We start from the raw sequence: 15,714 nt of genomic DNA, 5'->3' as shown, positions 1-15,714 counted from the left end.
CCCACTGACTCTGTGAGAGGCTTCTCATAGGGCAGTGGAGGAAACCCAATCAGGGACACATTCAGGCTTGTAACTACCCCAGAAGGCAGATTGTGCTGCAAAGGATTCCGGGAGTGGGTATAAGTCTGAGGGGCGTGCGTGACTCGGGGTCTTTTGGCGGGTCTTTTGGCGGGAAGCAGAGTCCAAGGAGGGAGAGGACGGCTGTCTCACCTCCTGTCAGAGGAAGCAGATGTCTCGGGTGCTGCCTGAGAATCCAGAGAGTGCTGAGTTGAGCTAAAGGGGATCTGGCATGCCGAGAACCAGCGGAGAGCGAGAGGGGTCCAGTCCCAGGAAAGCCTACACAGGTCGTGAGTACTGAGGATTGCCCCTGGGGGTCTGCCTAGTGTAAGAGGGGACCACCAGTGGCGGCTGGTCATTCGGGGCGCAGGGGCGCCGCCCTCCCATCTATGCCTCCGGCCCCCTAATCTACATGCGGGGCGCCAGACGCATGGAGATCAATGGGGCTTTTTTTTTTTTAGCCATGTGATTAGAGCCAGAGGCTCTCACAGGCTAAAAAAAAAGGGTGGGCTCGGGGCGCAGAGCAGTGCGCCCCGAGCCCACCCAGTTGTGTGACAAAAGCGAATTAAAATTCGCTATTGTCACACGTGATTAGAGCCAGAGGCTCTCACAGGCTAAAAAAAAGGGTGGGCTCGGGGCGCAGAGCAGTGCGCCCCAAGCCCATCCAGTTGTGTGACAATAGCGAATGAAAATTTGCTATTGTCACACGGATCCTCCTCCTGGCCAATCAGGAAGCGGGTTTTGAGACCCGTTTCCCGATTGGCCGAAAGGAGAAGCCATGCCATTTGGCATGGAGGAGGAGGGAGGAGACGCAGAAGACGGGGAAGAAGCCGAAGCTGCCGCCACCTGCTGTTGCATCTAGGCAGGGTGAGTGAGGGACCTGTCAGTCTGCCTCTCTGTCTGTCCTGTCTCCCTGTGGGGGGGTACGGTGTGCGGCCTGGTGTGGTGGGAGGAGGGGGGTGTATGGTGCGGTCGGTCTTCCTCCCCCCCCCAGCCCATGGAGCACCAGCCCCCACTGGGTACCACTCCGGGGAAGGTTCTAGGATCCAAGAATCAGCTAGCTGTAAAGGGGGTGCCTGGTCAGAGGACCCTGAAGTGATAAAGGGGGTACCTGTAGTTTGGGCCCTGAAGAGTCAGTGAACAGTGTGTAGTGCATCAGTTAGGAGTTGCAGCCATGCAGGAATCCACAGCAAGCTACATCAAGCCAGTGCAATGCTGGAGGGAGTAATCAGTGACTTTGCAGTGCAAGCAGTGTCAGAAGTTCAATGTTCTACAGTCCTGGATCTTTTGGACTTAAGTCGGAGTTCCAGCACAGCTTTCAGAGATACAGTGTGTTCAAAGCAACAGTAAGCGTTGGCTAGCGTCGGCTAGCGTCAAGACAGCGCTAATGAGCATTTTTGCTATAAAGTCCCGGAATCGTACATAGTCGAGCCAAAGGAGTATCCCACTCATTCCCTTCTCCCATCCCCTAAAAACGACAATGAAACAACCAAACAAAGATGCCGGAGTTGTCAATGTCTCAGTTTTCACACCCAGGGTCACAGCTCACATGGGCTGGAGAGGTAACTGGTAACAATGGCAGACCCACATCAGGCCACAGGCCTGGAAATGTTTGCTACATACGGAATGGTTGAACGGTCCTGGTTCCAGGATATTTCAGGATATCTCTTCATGTATATAAATAGTTGTATGCCTAGATATACTTTTGTTTCTTCGAGTGAATTCTGTTTAGAAGGATTATAACTACATTCATATCAATATACACAATCTTGCATTGCTTTTCTATTCCTTAAGTCTCCACTTTTCTCAGATTCCTCTACTTTTCTTGAATATAAAGTACAATGGAATATATGCTCACAAGGTTTGGATCAAGTTTGAATTACATGATGTGAAGACATTCAAGCTTGACTTTATACACTTTTACTGTTTGTAAAATTGTGCCTGTACATTGTTGTTAAACCTATTTATAATAATGACATTTCTATTGAAAAAAAAAAAGAAACAAAGAAAACAAATGCAGTCACCACACCAAGGACTAAGAAACTGGGATCTATTAAATTTTTTTATTTATTTAGAACCTTTGTTCCAGAATTAGTAGAATTGTAGTACTAAATATGACCACACGGTGCCACCAGAGTACACTCCAACCTATAACATCGCAGTACCGCAGATAACCACACCATGACGCCTTTGTTTAAGGCACTGTGCCAGCCTTGCAGTACTCCACATGACCACAAGATGCCGCCAGTGGGTGGGAACAAGGACACTCCAGAGATTTGCTCTGGCTCCATGCACCGGACCGGGCGGAGTGTGGGCGGACATGGGGCGGGCTGAAGGTGTCGCTGTTGGGCTGGTTTCCCGGGCTCCGGTCAGTCCCCTCCAGCCGGTACGTTCGGCGCTGGAACAGCGGCCATGGCAGCGGAGCGCCGAGCCTTCGCCCAGAAGATTAACAGGTGAGCCGAGTACCACGTGACCTGGGGGTGACAGGTGTGGGGGGAGGGGACAGGTGTGCTGCACAATACGTTATTGTTATTATTCCAATCATCGTATGGAGTCAGTGTGTGCACAAAGGAGCAGACACATAGTCCTCATTGTAGTGTAATAGTGCGGATAGACTGGTCCCAGTCCTATGAGGAGCTCCTGATTTCCTGGGAGGGTGACAACCCATGGCAGTGTCCCCACAAACATCCACTTCCTGAATGTTATACTCACCTCCATCAATCTCTATACACTGATTTCATCTCCAATCTATATACACTGATCTCATCTCCAATCTATATACACCGATCTCATCTCCAATCTATATACACTGATCTCATCTCCAATCTATATACACTGATCTCATCTCCAATCTATATACACTGATCTCATTCCCAATCTATATACACTGATCTCCCCATCTATATACACTGATCTCATCTCCAATCTATATACACTGATCTCATCTCCAATCTATATACACTGATCTCATTCCCCATCTATATACACTGATCTCATTCCCAATCTATATACACTGATCTCATTCCCAATCTATATACACTGATCTCATTCCCAATCTATATACACTGATATCCCAATCTATATACACTGATATCCCCAATCTATATACACTGATCTCATTCCCCATCTATATACACTGATCTCATTCCCAATCTATATACACTGATCTCATTCCCAATCTATATACACTGATCTCATTCCCAATCTATATACACAGATCTCATTCCCAATCTATATACACTGATATCCCCAATCTATATACACTGATATCCCCATCTATATACACTGATCTCATTCCCAATCTATATACACTGATCTCATTCCCAATCTATATACACTGATATCCCAATCTATATACACTGATATCCCCAATCTATATACACTGATCTCATTCCCCATCTATATACATTGATCTCATCTCCAATCTATATACACTGATCTCATTCCCCATCTATATACACTGATCTCATTCCCAATCTATATACACTGATCTCATTCCCAATCTATATACACTGATCTCATTCCCAATCTATATACACTGATCTCATTCCCAATCTATATACACTGATCTCATTCCCAATCTATATACACTGATATCCCCAATCTATATACACTGATCTCATTCCCCATCTATATACATTGATCTCATCTCCAATCTATATACACTGATCTCATTCCCCATCTATATACACTGATCTCATTCCCAATCTATATACACTGATCTCATCTCCAATCTATATACATTGATCTCATCTCCAATCTATATACACTGATCTCATTCCCCATCTATATACACTGATCTCATTCCCAATCTATATACACTGATCTCATTCCCCATCTATATACATTGATCTCATCTCCAATCTATATACACTGATCTCATTCCCAATCTATATACACTGATCTCCCAATCTATATATGCTGATCTCATTCCCAATCTATATACACAGATCTCATTCCCAATCTATATACACTGATATCCCCAATCTATATACACTGATATCCCCATCTATATACATTGATCTCATTCCCAATCTATATACACTGATCTCATTCCCAATCTATATACACTGATCTCATTCCCAATCTATATACACTGATCTCATTCCCAATCTATATACACTGATCTCATTCCCAATCTATATACACTGATCTCATTCCCAATCTATATACACTGATCTCATTCCCAAACTATATACACTGATATCCCCCATCTATATACACTGATATCCCCCATCTATATACACTTATCTCCCCATCTATATACACTTATCTCCCTAGCTATATACACTTATCTCCCCATCTATATACACTGATCTCATTCCCAATCTATATACACTGATCTCATTCCCAATCTCTATACACTGATATCCCAATCTATATACACTGATCTCATTCCCAATCTATATACACTCATCTCCCCATCTATATACACTGATATCCCAATACAAAGAATTCCATACTCCAGGTTGGTATCGGTAGTGATGTGTGTACACCAGGGCCCCCACATTTTATTACACTGGGGGCCCCTCTATAGCAGAGGGTGGCATCCAATTCTTTATATTTTAGGTTCCTTCTAAATCAGAATTTCCTAACCTTGTGAAGATGGTGGAATATCGCACTGGAAATAACTTTATAAGTTCTAAGGGAGCCCCGCTAATAATGACTATAGCTGAGACTAAAGAGATGTGAAGGTGTAGTACTTGGTGTACTTGACACCCGGGGCTGCTTTTATAGGACAAAATTCTATTCAGTAATTATAATGCAATGGAACAAGTACTAATAATGGGCATAAAAGAGAGGCAGTGACAGTTGTAGTGTTCCCTCACGTTGGTGGTTGGTGGAGAGAGTTTACACTGAAGGTTAGCTGAAAAGTGGATCCTTACATTAGCAGTCAGTGAGGTGCCAACTTATATTTGTGGTCTGTGAGGTGCCAACTTACATTGGGGGTCAGCGAGGTCCCCCTTTAGACTGGTAATCGGTGAGGTGCTTCCTTACATTGGTGGTTTTTGAGGCGCTTCCTTACATTGGTGGTCGGTGAGGCGCTTCCTTACATTGGTGGTCGGTGAGGCGCTTCCTTACATTGGTGGTCAGTGAGGCGCTTCCTTACATTGGTGGTCAGTGAGGTGCTTCCTTACTTTGGTGGTCAGTGAGGTGCCTCCTTTCAGTGGTGGTCATTGCGAGACCCCTTAAACTGGTAGTTATGAGGTGTCTCCTAAGACTTGTGGTTATTGAGGTGTCTCCTTAGATTAGTGGTCAGTAAGGTGCTCCTTTAGACTGGTTGTCGGTGAGGTGCCCCCCTTACATTGGTGGTCGGTGAGGTGCCCCCCTTACATTGGTGGTCGGTGAGGTCCCCCCTTACATTGGTGGTCAGTGAGGTGCCTACTTACAGTGATGGTCAGTAAAGTGCCTACTTATGGCGCTTTTCCACTGCATAGAACCGTACCGGCTCGGCCCGCTTTTGTGCTTTTCCACTGCGGTACCGCATGGTATAGGGTCGGAACGGTTCGGTACGGTACGGTATAGGTTTGCTTTTCCACTGCATGGAACCGAATGGTACGGTACGGTACGGCTCTGAAAAAACAGTACCTACTCGATTGTGGTTCCAACAGGTACCAAACTGGTACCATATCCCACAATCCTTTGCATGCAGTCACTACTAGCCACTGATTGGTCAGAGAATCACACCCACCCCGTTGTTATCCCACCCACTTAACTTTAGTACTACTTTAGTGGAAAAGCAAACCTATACCGTACCGTACCGAACCGTTCCGACACTATACCATGCGGTACCGTAGTGGAAAAGCAAACCGGGCCAAGCAGGGCCGAGTAGAGCCGAGCCGGTACTAGCCGGTACTTGCAGTGGAAAAGGGCCATTACAGTGGTGGTCAGTGAGGTGCCTCTTAAACTGGTAATCATGGAAGTGCCCCCCTAGATTGGTGCCCCCTGATGCTTGTAGTTGGTGAGGTGCGTCCTGACGGTCAGTGAAGCTCTCCCTTGATGCTGGTGGTCCAGGATGGACCCCCTTACACTGCTGGTAAATGGGGAGGAAAGGCATTTTAGACTGGAGGTTGGTGGGAAAAGGGCCTTCATATATTAGTGGCCAGGTTAAGAAAGGTCCCCATTATGCTAGTGGTTAGATGGGGAAAAATGCGATAATTGGTGTCAATGTTTACATATCTTAGAGTAAGAAATGGCTTGCTGTTTGGAAAACCCCTGACAACTTCTGGAGGAACCCTGGTTATGAAACAAAATAGTTTACATGTCAGTGACGTCTACATTTGTTTTTGTTCTTTCCCTTGGGGCTCTATACACTTGTAGAAAATCTAAAAATAATTTTACATTTTTTGTGTAAAGCCAAACACACACTAATGTAGGCCCCCCGACACCATGTGTTTGTGATAACACGCGTACTTCTGTGTGTTAGTGCATACTACATTCAGTTAGCTTGTTCGGTAGAACAGTAATGCATGGAAAAGCTGCATCTGAAGGATTTTTGGAGACTCCACACACCACAGGCACGTTTTCTGCTGCTGTGTACTGCATGTATGTTGGAAGCTACTGCGTTGGGGTAACAGGCATATTTTGCAGTGCAAGTGGTAATGTTCTCTAAAACCATATTGCACAGTGTTTCTAAAACTCTGTTAAATATACCGAAAATTATCTACTGCAGCCTTTTTCATTAAGGCTTTCTTGGAACGCTAGGGTTGCTGGAGGTTCCTTGTGCTCTAAGCACGCTCCGTCTCTCCCATAAGTAACCACTAGAGGCAATTTATAAGGAGGCATTCTTCACACTAATCACCAATGTTAAGGGCATTTTTTTCTACTGACCACCAATGTAGTGGGCATTCTTCTTCCCTCTAACTACCAGTGTAAGGATCATTCTTCCTATTGACCGCCATTGTAAAGAGTATTCTTCCCACTGACCGCCATTGTAAAGAGTATTCTTCCCACTGACCGCCATTGTAAAGAGTATTCTTCCCACTGACCGCCATTGTAAAGAGTATTCTTCCCACTGACCGCCATTGTAAAGAGTATTCTTCCCACTGACCACCATTGTAAAGAGTATTCTTCACACTGACCACCATTGTAAAGAGTATTCTTCACACTGACCACCATTGTAAAGAGTATTCTTCCCACTGACCGCCATTGTAAAGAGTATTCTTCACGCTGACCGCCATTGTAAAGAGTATTCTTCCCACTGACCGCCATTGTAAAGAGTATTCTTCACGCTGACCGCCATTGTAAAGAGTATTCTTCACGCTGACCACCATTGTAAAGAGTATTCTTCACGCTGACCACCATTGTAAAGAGTATTCTTCACGCTGACCACCATTGTAAAGAGTATTCTTCCCACTGACCACTATTGTAAAGCGCATTCTTCCCACTGACCGCCATTGTAAAGAGCATTCTTCCCCCTGATCACCACTGTAAAGAGTATTCTTGGCACTGACCACCATTGTAAAGAACATTCTTCTTACTGACCGCCGTTGTAAAGAGCATTTCTCTCACTGGCCACCATTGTAAAGAGCATTCTTCCCATTGACCGCCATTGTCAAGCGTATTCTTCCCACTAACCGCCATTGTAAAGCGTATTCTTCCCACTGACCATCACTGTAAAGAGCATTCTTCCCATTGACCATCATTGTAAAGCGCATGCTTCTCATTAACCATCATTGGAAAGATCATTCTTCTTATTGACCACCCGTACAATGAGACCCTTCTTCTACTGACCCCCGATGTAGTGGGCATTCTTTTTCCCTCTGAACACCAATATGAGGAGCATTTTTCCCAATGACCACCAATATGGGGAGCATTTTTCCCAATGACCACCAATATGGGGAGCATTTTTCCCAATGACCACTAATATTGGGAGCATTTTTCCCAATGACTACCAATATGAAGAGCATTTTTCCCAATGACCACTAATATTGGGAGCATTGTTCCCACTGACCACCAATGTGAGGAGCATTGTTCCCACTGACCACCAATGTGAGGAGCATTGTTCCCACTGACCACCAATATGGGGAGCATTGTTCCCACCGACCACCAATGTAAGGAGCATTCTTCCCAACGACCCCTCTTACAATGGAGCCCTTCTCCTACTGACCACCATATTAAAGTGGCTCTTCTCCCAGTGAACGCCAATGTTTGTGGTTCTTTCTTCCTCTCAATGAAATAGGGGACTTCTCCATGGACCATGAATGTGGGGGAACATTACAGTTTTCTTTTCTGGCCATCATTATTTGTTTTATATCATGATTATGATTGCAATAATGTTGTTATACAGGGCGGCCCCCAGTACCCGTCATTCTAGGTGTTCCACAATCCTTATTCTTCTGACCCTCACCTTCCAGGTGTGCCTGCCAATGATTAAGTGTTGGCACCTCTCTTTGTATTCTCACAAGAAAAGTTATTGTTGAAACACTTTCAGCCGAAATTGTGATAAGTATGAAAGTAGTAGAGTCTCCTGATAATGGAGGTGACATAAAGGGGGAGTATAGATATAATAAGACAAAAGGAAAAGATTAGAGGAACTGAGCTGTGAAGGACACACGGGGGTGGTTTTTACCCCCCCCCTCCTTCATTACTGAAGTATTTCTTATAAACCGGCTAATGACTGTAGCCCCGAGGAACGAAGGAGCATTATTAATTATTTTATTTAAATTCAAACACATGCAGATGGAAAGTTCTTTTCTTTTGTTTTTTACCCCTTCCCCCCTTCCTATTGCCGTCTTCTCCTGTCTGTGGATATAACATTACAATAATTCATTCAAATTGTCCCCCCTTATACTGATCTGAAATCCTTGCACGCTGTCTCGCCATCTGTTCAGACAGCTGGACAGCACAACCGGAGCACACTGCTCTCCTGTCTGTTTCCAAACTATAGCAGACAATTGGGAGATAATAAGGCAATTAGGAGCTCTGTTCCAGTAATACGATTTAAAGTATATTCTAGGACAGCTAGACGCTGGGCCACGGTCATATGTTGTTAAAGGGGTAATAAGACACTTAGGACCTGGCTTACTGTAATGAGATGTTGAAGGGCATTAAGACACTTAGGAGTTGGGTTATTGTAATAGTAAGTTACAAGGGTGATAAGACACTTAGGTGCAGCGTTACTTTAGTAAGATATTATGGGGTATTTGAGCACTCAGGAGCTGGGTTACTGTAATAAGATATTACAGGGGTAACAAAACACTTGGGGGCTGGGTTACTGTAATAAGATATTACAGGGGTAATAAGACACTCAGGAGCCGGGTTACTGTAATAAGATATTACAGGGGTAATAGGACACTCAGGAGCCGGGTTACTGTAATAAGATATTACAGGGGTAATAAGACACTCAGGAGCCGGGTTACTGTAATAAGATATTACAGGGGTAATAGGACACTCAGGAGCCGGGTTACTGTAATAAGATATTACAGGGGTAATAAGACACTCAGGAGCCGGGTTACTGTAATAAGATATTACAGGGGTAATAAGACACTCAGGATTCGGGTTACTATAATAAGATATTACAGGGGTAATAGGACACTCAGGAGCCGGGTTACTGTAATAAGATATTACAGGGGTAATAAGACACTCAGGAGCTGGGTTACTGTAATAAGATATGACAGGGGTAATAGGACACTCAGGAGCTGGGTTACTGTAATAAGATATTACAGGGGTAATAAGACACTCAGGAGCTGGGTTACTGTAATAAGATATGACAGGGGTAATAGGACACTCAGGAGCTGGGTTACTGTAATAAGATATTACAGGGGTAATAAGACACTCAGGAGCTGGGTTACTGTAATAAGATATTTTTTTAGTTCTAAAATTCCAGACATCCCTTCACACCCCTGCCCCCATCGGGTTACTGTAATAAGATATTACAGGGGTACAGTTACAAGGGTGATAAGACACTTAGGTGCAGTGTTACTTTAGTAAGATATTATGGGGTATTTGAGCTCTCAGGAGCTGGGCTACTGTAATAAGAAGTTACAGGGGTAACAAAACACTTGGGGGCTGGGTTACTGTAATAAGATATTACAGGGGTAATAAGACACTCAGGAGCTGGGTTACTGTAATAAGATATTACAGGGGTAATAAGACACTCAGGAGCCGGGTTACTGTAATAAGATATTACAGGGGTAATAGGACACTCAGGAGCCGGGTTACTGTAATAAGATATTACAGGGGTAATAGGACACTCAGGAGCTGGGTTACTGTAATAAGATATTACAGGGGTAATAGGACACTCAGGAGCTGGGTTACTGTAATAAGATATTACAGGGGTAATAGGACACTCAGGAGCTGGGTTACTGTAATAAGATATTACAGGGGTAATAGGACACTCAGGAGCTGGGTTACTGTAATAAGATATTACAGGGGTAACAAAACACTTGGGGGCTGGGTTACTGTAATAAGATATTACAGGGGTAATAAGACACTCAGGAGCCGGGTTACTGTAATAAGATATTACAGGGGTAATAGGACACTCAGGAGCCGGGTTACTGTAATAAGATATTACAGGGGTAATAGGACACTCAGGAGCTGGGTTACTGTAATAAGATATTACAGGGGTAATAGGACACTCAGGAGCTGGGTTACTGTAATAAGATATTACAGGGGTAATAAGACACTCAGGAGCTGGGTTACTGTAATAAGATATTACAGGGGTAAAAAGACACTCAGGAGCCGGGTTACTGTAATAAGATATTACAGGGGTAATAAGACACTCAGGAGCTGGGTTGCTGTAATAAGATATTACAGGGGTAATTGGACACTTAGGAGCTGGGTTACTGTAATAAGATATTACAGGGGTAATAAGACACTCAGGAGCTGGGTTACTGTAATAAGATATGACAGGGGTAATAGGACACTCAGGAGCTGGGTTACTGTAATAAGATATTACAGGGGTAATAAGACACTCAGGAGCTGGGTTACTGTAATAAGATATTTTTTTAGTTCTAAAATTCCAGACATCCCTTCACACCCCTGCCCCCATCGGGTTACTGTAATAAGATATTACAGGGGTACAGTTACAAGGGTGATAAGACACTTAGGTGCAGTGTTACTTTAGTAAGATATTATGGGGTATTTGAGCTCTCAGGAGCTGGGCTACTGTAATAAGAAGTTACAGGGGTAACAAAACACTTGGGGGCTGGGTTACTGTAATAAGATATTACAGGGGTAATAAGACACTCAGGAGCTGGGTTACTGTAATAAGATATTACAGGGGTAATAAGACACTCAGGAGCCGGGTTACTGTAATAAGATATTACAGGGGTAATAGGACACTCAGGAGCCGGGTTACTGTAATAAGATATTACAGGGGTAATAGGACACTCAGGAGCTGGGTTACTGTAATAAGATATTACAGGGGTAATAGGACACTCAGGAGCTGGGTTACTGTAATAAGATATTACAGGGGTAATAGGACACTCAGGAGCTGGGTTACTGTAATAAGATATTACAGGGGTAATAGGACACTCAGGAGCTGGGTTACTGTAATAAGATATTACAGGGGTAATAGGACACTCAGGAGCCGGGTTACTGTAATAAGATATTACAGGGGTAATAAGACACTCAGGAGCCGGGTTACTGTAATAAGATATTACAGGGGTAATAGGACACTCAGGAGCTGGGTTACTGTAATAAGATATTACAGGGGTAATAGGACACTCAGGAGCTGGGTTACTGTAATAAGATATTACAGGGGTAATAGGACACTCAGGAGCTGGGTTACTGTAATAAGATATTACAGGGGTAATAAGACACTCAGGAGCTGGGTTACTGTAATAAGATATTACAGGGGTAAAAAGACACTCAGGAGCCGGGTTACTGTAATAAGATATTACAGGGGTAATAAGACACTCAGGAGCTGGGTTGCTGTAATAAGATATTACAGGGGTAATTGGACACTTAGGAGCTGGGTTACTGTAATAAGATATTACAGGGGTAATAGGACACTCAGGAGCTGGGTTACTGTAATAAGATATTACAGGGGTAATAAGACACTCAGGAGCTAGGTTACTGTAATAAGATATTACAGGGGTAATAGGACACTCAGGAGCTGGGTTACTGTAATAGGATATTACAGGGGTAATAGGACACTCAGGAGCTGGGTTACTGTAATAAGATATTACAGGGGTAATAGGACACTCAGGAGCTGGGTTACAGTAATAAGATAATACAGGGTAGATGGCACACTCAGGAGCTGGGTTACTGTTCTGGAATATTTTGAGACTATGACTGCTATAGCAATAGCTGTCCATTATGTTCTGCAATTTATTAAACTCTAATGCAGTGACTATTTTTTTTTTTTTTTTTTTTAGTTCTAAAATTCCAGACATCCCTTCACACCCCTGCCCCCACCCTCCATCCTATCTTTATTTCATCCTCCGCTGTCGTTTCCCCTCGTCCTCCCCTCTCCCGCGTCCTGTTATTGTGTTGGGAAAAGCAGGACTTCCTCTCGTATCAGGCAGTGTGAGCGCAAGTGTCCCGTCCGGAGAAGTGCTGGGCTGCTCCCTCCCATGACGGAAGCCATGTCTTCAAGTAGAGTGTGAGCTCTTCGTTACCGCTGTGCTCTAGCCTGTTGCAGGGTATGACGTAGAAGTAGAGGGCAGGAAAAGTGTGGTCTGTAGGGATCAGTCCTATTCCTTATACTTCTGGTCCTACTGAGGGCTGATTGGTTGGACGTTTTTTTGCTTTCTGAAACGTTTTCAGGCTACTATGTTTAGAGTATAAACAGAATGTAATCGTATTCTAATCATTGCTTGCCGTCTTTCTTATCTTTTTTTCTTATTTTTCGGATACGTTTAGGTGTTGTTGTACTTTGTTTTACCCCAATGTTCAAATTTAGGCTGATGTAAAGTCCACTGGAAACTGGTATGAGTTTTGGATGGGTAGTGTTGCAATGAAGCAATGACTCATTACGTCTTTTATTTTGTTTCAGGATTTATATAGTGTTGAACTATTACACAGCTCATTTTTGAGTGCGTGAATCCATGCATGTTAGTCCCTAAGATCGAAGGCTCTTACATTCTATTGTCATATCAGGATTTTCCTCACTACCATTAGAAAAATAATTTCTACATTTCGCACTGTGTATGATATTTGACCAAGACGTAATTAATTATAAATGCTGGTTGGATGGTGCAGTCTTCAACAGTCAGAGTACATTTATTAGTAGTAGACCATGCGGTAGTAATTCAGCTTTTATCAAATGTGTGTATTGAGGTGACAGACCTAGATTGGCAAGGCCTGTTTTTTTGAAAAAATTTCATTTTTTTATTCCAGTTTTTTTCAATTTTTTTGTCTCTGACATCTCTGCACTGCTGTGGCGGCTGACGGGTGCCGGCTGCTGTGGCAGCTGATGGGTGCCGGCGACTGAAGGGTGCCGGCTGCTGTGGCGGCTGAAGCAGCCAGGGTGGCTGACGCAGGTCGTGCTATTATTCTCACCATCTTACTTCAAAACTTGTAATTTTTTATTGCATTTAAAATGTTGTGTCTATGACATCTATGCATTGCTGTGGCAGGTGAAGGGTGCCAGCGGCTGAAGGGTGGTGGCTGCTGTGGCGGCTGAAGCATCCAGGGTGGCTGAAGCAGGTCGTGCTATTATTCTCACCATCTTACTTCAAAACTTGTAATTTTTTATTCCATTTAAAATTTTGTGTCTATGACATCTATGCATTGCTGTGGCAGGTGAAGGGTGCCAGCGGCTGAAGGGTGGTGGCTGCTGTGGCGGCTGAAGCAGCCAGGGTGGCTGAAGCAGGTCGTGCTATTATTCTCACCATCTTACTTCAAAACTTGTAATTTTTTATTCCATTTAAAATTTTGTGTCTATGACATCTATGCACTGCTGTGGCAGGTGAAGGGTGCCAGCGGCTGAATGGTGCCGGCTGCTGTGGCGGCTGAAGCAGCCAGGGTGGCTGATGTGGGTCGTGCTGTTATTCCGACCATCTTACCTCAAAACTTGTAATTTTTTATTCCATTTAAAATTTTGTGTCTATGATATCTATGCACTGCTGTGGCAGGTGAAGGGTGCCGGCGGCTGAAGGGTGCCGACCGCTGTGGTGGCTGAAGGGTGCCGGCCGCTGTGGTGGCTGAAGGGTGCCGACCGCTGTGGTGGCTGAAGGGTGCCGGCCACTGTGGCGGCTGAAGCAGCCAGGGTGGCTGACGCGGGTCATGCTGTTATTCCGACCATCTTACTTTAAAACTTGTAATTTTTTATTCCATTTAAAATTTTGTGTTTATGACATCTACGCATTGCTGTGGCGGCCGACGGGCCGGCTGCTGTGGCGGCTGATGCAGCCAGAGTGGCTGACGTGGGTCGTGCTGTTATTCCGACCATCTTACCTCAAAACTTGTAATTTTTTTTATTCCATTTAAAAATTTGTGTCTATGACATCTATGCACTGCTGTGGCAGGTGAAGGGTGCCAGCGGCTGAATGGTGCCGGCTGCTGTGGCGGCTGAAGCAGCCAGAGTGGCTGACGTGGGTCGTGCTGTTATTCCGACCATCTTACCTCAAAACTTGTAATTTTTTTTATTCCATTTAAAAATTTGTGCAAAAAGGTAAAGACCGCGCTCAAGTGCTAGTGGATAAGAATACTTCCCCAAATATTGCAATATATAAATTAATATACATATAAGTCGCGCTAAATATATTAGATGGAGATGTGAAGTCCATAAAAGTCCAAAATAATATTATTGATAAATTCCAGGACCAAGCTCCCTTAAGGGTATGTGCTTACCAGATGAAGGTAAGGAAAAGGCAGTCTCGCTGCGTAGAAACTTGTCACCTTGACAGTAGATCCAAGCTTCTATGATCGATCAACTCAGTGGACATGGGATCATGAAAAGCAAAAAATGCCGCAATAGCGTAAAACCCAACAAACAAATTGTGACTATCACCATAGGTGTGGGTAAATGAAAATTGTGATGTGATATGACCTCCACCACAATAAATGGAATAAATAAATCATGCAAAAATATAGGGAACTTAGGGTGAATAACCCCTACCAGAGAGGTTGAGGGTTGACGCCTTAAGTGATTAATGTGTATCGGTTGGAGTAGCCTCTTACCAAACAGAAAAAATAATGACACAGTGAAGAAAACGTTGAAAAAAAGGTAATCGTGCTGAACCACCACCAGCTGAATTCGCCTCTTACCCTGGATAGATATAGATTAGCCAAAGTGCACTAAACAAATCCAGTGTAACACTCAGGATCCAGCAATTTCACACCTGTGAGAGTTGCCTCTTACCACATATGAAGTTGTATCAAGCCTGTAGGGTAAACCAAGTGGCCAAAGACCGACCCCAAATTGAATCCAAGCCTGTGTGTATACGAATAACCAGGGGATCCGACCAGAGGTGTAAGTAACTGGGTCTCAGAAGTTTCAGCAATATAGGATATCACCACCATAAGAAGAAAGAAAGGGCTCCCATAGCGTAAAACCATAAAAACATTTTATTCCATATAAGCAAAAAAACTTACAAAGACCAGGAATGGGTGAGCAATGGAGGTTGCCGCCGGCCGGACGGCTCCGCTCGTCCGCACTCGTGGGTCGCAGTCAGATGACGTCAGTACGCCGTTGCCCTGACGACGTTTCGTCACAGATGACGTTATCAAAGGTGACCTTTGATAACGTCATCTGTGACGAAACGT

The 15,714-nt window shown here is 44.1% G+C and overlaps 1 protein-coding gene across 6 annotated transcripts in view; it reads left to right on the top strand.

Moving 5' to 3' along the window:
• Positions 1–2,352: 2,352 nt before the first annotated feature.
• Positions 2,353–15,714, top strand: part of DOCK6 (dedicator of cytokinesis 6) — a 274,954-nt gene continuing 261,592 nt past the window's right edge. For all 6 annotated transcript variants that reach the window (XM_082257264.1, XM_082257263.1, XM_082257262.1 and 3 more), the window contains exon 1: positions 2,353–2,510. In XM_082257264.1, the coding sequence (XP_082113390.1) occupies positions 2,470–2,510 (41 nt within the window). In that variant the 5' untranslated portion in view covers positions 2,353–2,469. The remainder of the gene's footprint in view (positions 2,511–15,714) is intronic.

This window comes from Pelophylax lessonae, assembly GCF_965119305.1.
Source record: "Pelophylax lessonae genome assembly, chromosome: 4".
NCBI lineage: Eukaryota > Metazoa > Chordata > Amphibia > Anura > Ranidae > Pelophylax > Pelophylax lessonae.
This window is presented reverse-complemented; position numbering and strand designations above follow the sequence as displayed.